The 10,433-nt window shown below is 37.0% G+C and overlaps 1 protein-coding gene across 2 annotated transcripts in view; it reads left to right on the forward strand.

Moving 5' to 3' along the window:
- Positions 1-10,070, forward strand: part of Uggt (UDP-glucose-glycoprotein glucosyltransferase) — a 34,202-nt gene extending 24,132 nt beyond the window's left edge. For both annotated transcript variants that reach the window (XM_088263161.1, XM_088263160.1), the window contains exons 19-27: positions 36-109; positions 1,307-1,477; positions 3,456-3,633; positions 4,445-4,627; positions 5,423-5,526; positions 6,353-6,519; positions 7,583-7,704; positions 8,270-8,435; positions 9,748-10,070. In XM_088263161.1, the coding sequence (XP_088119287.1) occupies positions 36-109; positions 1,307-1,477; positions 3,456-3,633; positions 4,445-4,627; positions 5,423-5,526; positions 6,353-6,519; positions 7,583-7,704; positions 8,270-8,435; positions 9,748-9,782 (1,200 nt within the window). In that variant the 3' untranslated portion in view covers positions 9,783-10,070. The remainder of the gene's footprint in view (positions 1-35; positions 110-1,306; positions 1,478-3,455; positions 3,634-4,444; positions 4,628-5,422; positions 5,527-6,352; positions 6,520-7,582; positions 7,705-8,269; positions 8,436-9,747) is intronic.
- The last annotated feature ends 363 nt before the right edge of the window (positions 10,071-10,433 follow it).

Consider the following 10,433-nt stretch of genomic DNA (forward strand, 5'->3'; position numbering starts at 1 on the left):
TTTCACTTAAATGTACATTGTAAAATTTATTCCAGTTGAAAGCAAATCCCGGTGCCTGGATTCTGAGGTTACGACAGGGCAGGAGTGCGGACATCTACGACATTGTTGGGTAATTATTTTATCTTATTTTATAGATATATTCATTTATGACATCATACACTCTGTACATATTTGTTAGCAATGTGGATTTGTTAGTGACAAAAACCTGCAAATTCTGGCGAGGGCATTTTAGTTGTGTCCCTCCTAAAAATCAGTCCGCCTCCATAGTGTAGTGGGTAGCGCGCTAGGCTAGGGGAGGTCAAATAAATATAAGTGATTTTTTCACTCTTAATATTTATTCAATTCTATTCTGGACTGGTACCTGAAGCGGAAGACTAATCACCTTTCCTTCGTGTGTTAACAATCAAGATAATTCTGCGTTTATATGATTCAATTTTTCAATTCAATTTATTCAATAATTAATATATATTTACAACATTTTGAGTGTGTCCAAATACTTGTTCACAAAATCTGGATTATCTCCAATTACAGGAGTTATTTTCATATTATTTTTTGACATCTCATCAAAGATGAAGAAGAATATGGAAGTCTGGGCATTTACGGGGCTGACGACGGTCATAGGCTGGTTTAAGTGATCACTTTACACATGTGTAACATTCACCAATTACACATACTAATATAAGAGTTTCTGCTTAATAAAAAAGCTTCTTTACATCTCACCAATAGATGTCTCTAGTGAAGTTCTAGTGATTCAAGAACAAGGTTTCTAAATTGGTTCATATATATAGAATCAAGAATTTGAGTAGTGTGGTTGTCAATAATGGGTAGAATTACGGTCGTCAGCCCCGTAAATGCCCAGACTTCCATATTCTTCTTCATCTTTGATGAGATGTCAAAAAATAATATCAAAAAATAATTAATATATACATTACAAACTAACATTTAAGGCGTATACATTAAAAAAAAAAAACAAGTTAAAAAGTAAGCAAGAAGACTCTTGTTAAATGTGTAGAAGAATCCCGCTTCGAAAAAATCCTTCGGACGCATGGAACAGATCAATATCCAATGTGATATTGTTCAACATAGCGGTAGCTCTTCCTACAGGCATAATCATCGGCAGGTTAGTCCTGTGTATAGGAATGTGAAACAATCTATGCCGACGATGCAGTGCCCTATGCACTATTGGGGTGCGGATAAGGGTTTAAGGGGATGAAGGTATGTAAGAAGGACACCAATATGTCACCAACATACCCGCATTGCTTATTGAATTCAATGTTCAATTTGGCTAAATTTATCCTAATTGCAGTCACGAAGGAACGGACACGCCGGCGAACAGTTCGGACATCAAGGTGCTCATCTCCTCGCTGCGGTCGCACGTGCTGAAGCTCAAGGTGGGCAAGAAGCCCGGCAAGCAGCACATGGACCTGCTCTCCGACTCCGACGAGAAGGCCGGGGGCATCTGGAACTCCATCACCAGGTTAGGCTAGGTTAGGTTGGAGGGTGACACGATCCGGAAGACTAACCCGCCGTACGCATGATGAGCGACTTCCGCCGTGCGTTTTAGTATGGTTATAGTAACTAGTGTTGGCTTCAAAATGTAATACTTTCTTTAGAAATATCACGCATTGATTTCATTAATTGATTCGGCAGTCACTTTGTGGTAAAATCTATCCATTTTTAACCTTTCCGGGAGTATAAAAATTGATGTCCGACTTTCTCTAGAGAGCGGGTTCTTTTCACATGAAAAAAATTTAAAAAAAAAAAATTGATGTATTATGAAGATAAAAATTATGTTTAAAATAATTAAAAAAAAAAAAAACACCTATTTGAAATATTTTCCAATTATGACAAAATTACACACAAATATTCACAGATGTCATTGCTATACAAGTCACAGCATACTAACTGACAGACGGACTACAACGTTCATTAACGTCGATACTCCTTTAAGGAAAATTCTCAATGACGTTCATTTACGTCCATACTCCCGGACAGGTTAGTTAAGGTTTTACACGGTAAATGCCACTATTTCTTAAAATCTATTTTGACACTTTTTTCTATGCATTCACGAAGGAGGGGTAAGAGCTGTTTCCTATTTTTTTATTTTTTTTTATTTGTGGGAACATGAACAATAAGGGGGAGGCTTTAGTCATTCATAACGACTAAAGCATCCTCCTTATTTTCTGTGTTCCCACTGATAAAAAATAATAAACAAAATAAAATAAGAAACAGCTACAACCGCCTCTTCATCCTTCAACATCCCTTTACTTTTTTTAAATGATTTTTTCTTCCATGTTCCACTTCCATACATCAATGTTGGGACTAGCACTCGTTGTTTATAATTTTAAGTATATTATTCAGTTATTTATATTAATTTTTATAAAAGAAATATACAATTTGTATTCATAATAAGATCTTTATATTTTTTTTATAAGTAATGCTTATTTACTTTGATTTTGCCATTATGTGATTTAATATATTAATTAATTTTTATACTCATTTTAATTTGTTTTTTTCTTTATTTTCATTAATGCATGCTGACTTCTGCAGTTTGCTTACAAGGTAATGCATGTTGTAGGGATCATTTTGCAATGTCAATTTGAATTTAATTTTGAATACACTTTTCAAATTAATTTGTCCGCCTCCGTAATGTTATGGTCAGCACGCTCGGCTACCGTTCTGGAGGTCCCAAGGGGGGTAAAATAAATATAACTGATTTTTTCACTGTAATATTTATTCAATACAACCATGGACTGGTACCTGAAGCGGAGGGCTGATCACCCTTCCTTCATGTGTAAACGATCAAAATAACACTGCGTTTATATGACGCAGTACCCTATGCACCATTGGGGTGCGGGTTTTATTATTATTAAATTAATTATATTTATTCCCCACCACTCACTCTGAAAAGTACTCCTATACTTTTACACGCGATACGACTTTTAGTGCTATGTGTTTGTTAATATAGGTCAGGGGTATATAGGTTGAAAGGAATGAGCTAAAGTGGATGGTAACAAATCTTGCTTAACCGGTGTTGTTGCATCAAATAGTGGACTATAAAGAAAATGTATTTGGTTGTTACCACATTGTTAGCATGAAATGCTTAAAATGTCTTTTACATACTATTGTAGAGAGCGGGAAATGCTTATAAGCGTTCTATTTGCTTACTTTTGTACAACATTGTACAGATGGGAATTGGGTTTGCGGTTACTTGTGCTTAGTATACTGAGGGTCGGGGTTGATGAAAAATCCGCCTGGAAACAATCTGTTCAAAAAGAATGTTATTTTTTTAATATAAAAACATCTCTAGTTCTTGAAACTAGTCATGTTCACATGAATAAACTCAAAAATGGTCTTATACGAGTGTTTTTGTATACTTACATCATTATGTTATTCCTCCAAATTGATGTGAATCAATAAATAACCTAGAAATAATTGCACTTGTGCATGCGCAGTTCCTTCTCGGCCGGCGACTCGGGCGACAAGGAGGAGGAGGTCATCAACATCTTCTCGGTGGCTTCGGGCCATCTGTACGAGCGCTTCCTGCGCATCATGATGCTCTCCGTGCTCAAGCACACCAAGACGCCCGTCAAGTTCTGGTTCCTCAAGAACTACCTCAGTCCGTCGCTCAAGGTGAGATTCCCCCGTTTAACCTTTTAACCGCGTTCACTTTGTTCCTGAGAGACGTCCGTGCGCGGCGGTATTTCGCCGTTTTTTAAATGATTACTTTTATTATGTATTTAGTTAAGAAACGATTTATTTTCCAAAGCAAAAACGTTCAATGGGATTCATTGTGCCTTTTTGGTACTCTATAATACACTCGTGTCACATTATTCTTGAAATTTATCATAATATTAACAAATAAGATCGTAACATAAATAAATCAAAGCACGCATCGTGTGTCACTCTTACCCACTGGCGATTCGTAGCGTCGAGAGTGAGACAGATATAGGGCATGATTATGGCGCGGACTAATTACCGACCGCAAGAAAAATGAGGGATCAGTTCTTTTATTTATCCTTGTGATGTTACAAATTATTAGTCAGATATTTCAACAGATGTCATAAGGCCAAGGATTGACGTATTATTTTATCCAAAGTTCCACACCATGAAAAAATCCCTCCAAGTTGAACTGAGGTTCGAAACTTGGAGTAAAGTAAAAACACAAACGGTTATGTCAGCCGCGTACAGGGAATGTTTTGTGAAAACACATACGGTTATGCGAGCCGCGTGGATCCGGTTAAACAACACTCAAATACGTATTTTTACACACTTTTACCCACGCTCTTTTACACACATATACATGAGCAGACAGAGCTTATTCTCTACCCTTTCGGGTAAGCGTAACCAGTGCAGTTGGTGAAGTAACGGGGCGATGAGATTGAATTTAGAAAGTCCTAAATATGAAAATAGACGTCAACAAGTTGGTGTTGTTTGTTATCAGGACATCCTGCCATTCATGGCCAAGGAGTACGGGTTCGACTACGAGCTGGTGCAGTACAAGTGGCCCCGCTGGCTGCACCAGCAGACGGAGAAGCAGCGCATCATCTGGGGATACAAGATCCTCTTCCTGGATGTCCTCTTCCCGCTGCACGTCAAGAAGATTGTCTTTGTGGACGCCGATCAGGTATAAACCCTTTTTTTGTATTAGCAAAAAATATACAAGACATGGTGTAAGGCCGATTGTAATATATGGGATAGAGAGATAGAAGAGATAGAACCAAATCACTTCTAAAAACTTTTAAATAAGTATATATGTAAAGAAAACACGTCAATTATATACAAAGTTGTTTTCTTAATTTTAAATTTTGGCGCTATATCAATATATATACTAACATATACTGCAAAAAATAGTAAAAAAGTAAAAATGACTAAACACAAAATAAATGCTTTAAATATTAACCTTCGCCACCCAGTGATATGTATTTAATTCAACTCGACTTTAAAAATGTGAATATCAATATAAAATATGAAAGGGGCTCAGATTTTTTGTATTCCTCCGTAATATAATTACATATAACATAAAAGTCATTTGCAGCAACGGAAATCCACCAATATACAAACATTTTTCAGTGTGTGCGCGCGTGCTGTACTTTGTGTATACGCGCATATCGTTGCGTGTTTAGTGGCGCCAGTAGTGCGTATATTGTCTTACGTGGCGGTCATGTCGCTACGCCAGCTATTGCGGCTAATTGCGATGTGTTTTTTTTTCTCATTTTCAGATACTTACCAGAGCTAACATTACAAAATTTTTACATTTCAACTTCAACTATGCTGAATAAAAGCAACATTTACGAATATTCACATTTTTCCAGTTTTCAAATCACATTCTCATATGATGTACAAAATACATATCACCGTTGCACGCGGAAGTTTTTTAGCACCGTAAGAGAAAGGTTAATAAAGGTGATTCTCTGTTTAGATTGTCCGGGCAGACATGAAGGAGCTGGTAGAATTAGACTTGGGCGGAGCTCCCTACGGCTACACCCCCTTCTGCGAGAGCCGAGTGGAAATGGACGGATTCAGGTGTGTACCATTCTTCAACTTGCAATGCTGTGGCTCTGAAGTTGGCAATGCTGTGTCTCTGAAATTGGTAATGCTGTGCCTCTGAAGTTAGCGACGTTGTGAGTCTTATGTTGGCAACACTGTGAGTCTTATGTTGGCAACGCTGTGAGTCTAAAGTTGGCAATGCTGTGTCTCTGAAGTTGGCAACGCTGTGCCTCTGAAGTTAGCAACGCTGTGAGGCTAAAGTTGGCAACCCTGTGAGTCTAAAGTTGGCAATGCTGTGCCTCTGAAGTTAGCAACGCTGTACTTCTGAAGTTGGTAACGCTGTGCCTCTGAATTTAGCAACGCTATGAGTTTAAAGTTGGCAACCCTGTAAGTCTAAAGTTGGCAACGCTGTTGCTCTGAAGTTGGTAACGCTGTGCCTCTGAAGTTGACAACGCTGACCCTCTGAAGTTGACAACGCTGTGCCTCTGAAGTTAGCAACGCTATGAGTCTAAAGTTGGCACCCTTGTGAGTCTAAAGTTGGCAACGCTGTGCCTCTGAAGTTGGCAATGCTGTGCCTCTGAAGTTGGTATTGCTATGCCTCTGCTGTTTCCATTAATGTGGAATGTTCTTCCACTAGTAGAAATAGTGAGAGTGGGATGATCTCTAGAAAAAAACGTAAAACACATTTGTTTGCCAAATCATTTCCACTATCTTTTTTCCCCCAATTCATTCACAGTGAAGTGCTCTTGAGGTATTATTTTAGAAAAATGGCACTGTATAAATGTATTATTATTATTTAGAAGTGTATAAATATTGTTTGAGTGTGTTTTCTCATGTCTCATCCTGTCTGTGCGGTGTGCAGGTTCTGGAAGCAGGGATACTGGAGGAACCACCTGCAGGGGCGGCGCTACCACATCTCAGCGCTGTACGTGGTGGACCTCAGGCGCTTCCGGCGCATCGCGGCCGGCGACCGCCTGCGCGGCCAGTACCAGGCGCTCAGCCAGGACCCCAACAGCCTCAGCAATCTCGGTGAGACTGAGACGATGAAGCCAAACGTTCCGATCACTGCACCGAAGGACAATGCGCAAACTCACAATACTTTATAAAATAAAAGTAGAACTTTGTTTTTAACAGCTTCGCTGCCAACCCGCCAACACACGCCAAACCTTAGACTGGCGGCAAACTGAATTCAAAGAATTATTATAAATATATAAGTGCAAGTGCAGAGTAGGCACCCCGCTTGCACTCCTTACCCCGCACATGAAGGGGTTGGCAGCCAAGCTGTTAATCACTTTTATTTTTGGTACTTTTCTCCAACCGGTTTCCATAAGAACCTTGTCATTTTCAGGGATGGACATTTACTGAATGGAGTACATGTCCATCCCTGAAGATGACAGGGTTCTTGTAGAAACCAGTTGTGGGTTCAGGTTGTGGAAGATGAAGAGTAAAAGATTAGTAGTTCTTTGACTTTAGTTTATTCCATATTTATGTTACTAGGAGTGAGTGACTGCTTTAAAGGAGAGACTATTCTAGAATGACGCTTGCCAAACTATGTGGATCGCACACGGTTGCGGGATGTTGTTCTCACCACTATGTTAGCGTCATACCCACATTCCCTACAGCAGTGCTCCGCAACCGGTGTGCCGTGAGCCGGATACAGGTGTGCCGCGATAAAATTCAATGTATTTGACATTTGACATTTTTCAGTATGTATTTCATATAAAAACACAATTTATATAATACGTGATGACAAATTATTTTTCATAATATTATCTTTTTTTGAAAATGTAGTAATTAATAATATACATAATGATTATTAGGTTTAATTTTCTTTAATGGTCCATATGTTAGTTTTTGGTGTGCCGCGGAATTCTAGGAAGAATTTTAGTGTGTCGTAGGTGAGAAAAGGTTGCAGAGCACTGCCCTACAGTACCAAAAATAAATATAGTTAAAAACTAAATTCTAGTTTTATCTTATAAAGTTTTATAAAAACGTGCTGTACATATCGTCAAAAAACATTTAGGACTTAATATTTTCCTTAGTTTATTGTTGATTTGGTCCTCATGAAGGATTTTGGTTTTTTTCATTCCAGATCAAGATCTGCCGAACAACATGATTCACCAGGTGGCCATCAAGAGTCTCCCCCAGGAATGGCTCTGGTGCGAGACCTGGTGCGATGATGCGTCCAAAACCACTGCCAAGACGATAGATCTCGTAAGTCTACACACTTATACCTTTTAACACATTTCGGACGGTTGTTTTCTACGCTTGCGGACCGCTGGCGATGGGATTTAATAATTATTTACTTATAGTTTTGACCTTAACAAAGAGATTGGTACATAATATTATTATTTTTTCTTTATTAACATAAATTGTATACATTTAAAGAACAATTTTAAACATATTTTTAAAAAAAATTGCAGAGACCCACCAATAGAGACCTTATATGTCTTGTCGGTGGAGTTCTTTTTACAAACATTTTTTTATTGTTTTTAACCATTTTAACCTAATATACACACAAAAAAGAGAGAAAAAATTAAGAATATAAACTATTTTACAATTTTCTATTTTACAAAGTTCGAACGGACGGGTACCCTTCCCGTCCGAAGTGTGTCAATAACACTCTTATACCTTTTGATAACACTCTTATACCTTTTGATAACACTCTTATACCTTTTAATGACACTCTTATACCTTTTAATTACACTCTTATACCTTTTAATGACTCTTATCGTAGTCAAAATGAGACTATGTGTCACTGATTTGATGATATTTGCAGTGTAATAACCCCATGACAAAGGAGGCCAAGCTGACTGCAGCCGTGAGGATAGTTCCGGAGTGGACAGAGTACGATGAAGAGGTGAAGAGGCTACAGCAGCGGGTGCACAAGGGCTACTACAGTCAGGACGTGGAACCGTCCATCGAGCACGATTCTCCGCCCTCAGGTAAATCATTATCTCACTACTGTTGGATACTGTTGCAAACATATTGCGGGTGAAAAAAAACCCCCATGAGTTGTGGCCCCTTGCAACTAAATTGCAACTGAATGAGTTTTTTCTCACAGCATGAATAAATGTAATATCGCTCACTCCTTTCAAGAAAGTTATAAATAAAAAAAACTTGATTTTTCAGGAGAACGTTTTTAAAGTTATAACACAATGTATTAAAAATAAATATCAAGCCACTTATTAAACTTTTTACTGTGCAACACATCTTTTTAGGTAAAACCTGAAGGTTTTTTCTCCGTTTGAAAAATATTTAGTTTATTTAAAAAAATAATTAAACAATACCTTTTCTTCAAAATACAAAAACAACATTTTCTGCCCTGTAGCGGGTAAATATTGAGTTAAAAATATGCCTCTTTTGCTGGGATATAATCCATTTTCTGGGCATTCCGAAAACATGCACAACTAAAAATTGTCGATTTTCGATTTATGACGTTCTTGAAAGGAGTGAGCGATATGTAATCAATTTACACAATCAAGTTTATCGTGAATTTTATTCATTTCTAACCATCAGAAAAAGCGAATAAGTTCACTTATTAGCTAGTCGTAACAATATAATACTCGATTGGTAAAAAACAAATGTTTTATTTATAATTTAATCACGTCTTACTACAAAGTGAATGCCGAAACAATAAATAACATTCATTGATGGGGCTTCATTGCGAGTCAATTTTACAGGTAATTTTGTTCACAAAAAATTACTCGCAATTAAGTCCCATCAACGTTATTTACTGTTTCGGCATTCATTTTGTGTTAAGACATGATTAAATTTAAAATAACACACTTGTTTTTACCACTTGAGTATTATATTGACGATACAGATGCTTCCATCTACGGGTTTGAACATAAACTGTTTATAAACTTTATAAAATTAAACCACTTTTTTATTATTAGTACACTTTAACCTACCGAATGTAATTAATTATGAGTATTTTAATGTTTTAGAATTTAATGAACCCTGATGATGACAAGGTTTTTGTCAAAACCGGTAGGTTAAAGTCTACTAATAATAAAAAAGTGGCTAAAACAAGGTTTTTAATTTTATAAAGTTTATAAAATGTGCCACAAAGTATCTGCGAAAAACATTCAAGAAATAAACTGTTTATGTTCAAACCCCTTAGATGTGGAAGCATCTGCAGTTTCCGAAACTAGTCGTAATTTTTTCCCATTCATTTCGTGTCCCATAGGTTCGCCATCCCTGGAGTAGGGTATAAGTATAAATTTGTAATCAATTGATTATTTTTAATTACAGAAACGCGAGAACACTCGGTGCACTCTGAGTTATGATGGGTGCGGGAACGCTCCACTGCCGAGTGCAGCGCTAGGTCAATATTCCTCAGTGGGACCCACTGTGATATTCTCTAATATTCTACCACTGCCCCCGTAATAACCATCCGCCATACACCCTGTACCCCTCCCAATAATATAAGCTTCAAACATATTGTGCTAAATAGGAAAATGGACAAGAGGAGAACAAAAAATCTTAAATCATTCACCCGCAGTCTTTATATAAAATAGTCTCATTGTCATATTTTTTATTATTAAATAATTAATAATAACTTTTAAGTTGAAAAGTACAATATCTTTTATATGAGTAAGTCTTAGCACATTTTATAACATGCAAAGCAATTTCCAAATGTCACATTACCTATGTATTACGATATCTAAATAATTTATGGTAAAATCAATAGAAAAAGTTACAACATAGTTTGTGACTATTTTTATACAATTTTTTTCTATATTGTGACGATTTCTATGGATTTTTCTCTTGTAGACTGATCTTTATTTTGTTTGACATAAGGTGTTCTGATAAGAGATCTGTCAATAAACCAGTATTAGAAGATGTGACATCTGGATATTGCTATTTTTACTTCATTTCCCTACTTATATACATATTTCTTGTATTAGCTGATATCCAAGTGTCATAGGATATATTCA

Source organism: Brachycentrus maculatus, unplaced genomic scaffold (assembly GCF_059751285.1).
Source record: "Brachycentrus maculatus isolate JH-2025_06_01 unplaced genomic scaffold, ASM5975128v1 h1tg000196l, whole genome shotgun sequence".
Classification (NCBI taxonomy): domain Eukaryota; kingdom Metazoa; phylum Arthropoda; class Insecta; order Trichoptera; family Brachycentridae; genus Brachycentrus; species Brachycentrus maculatus.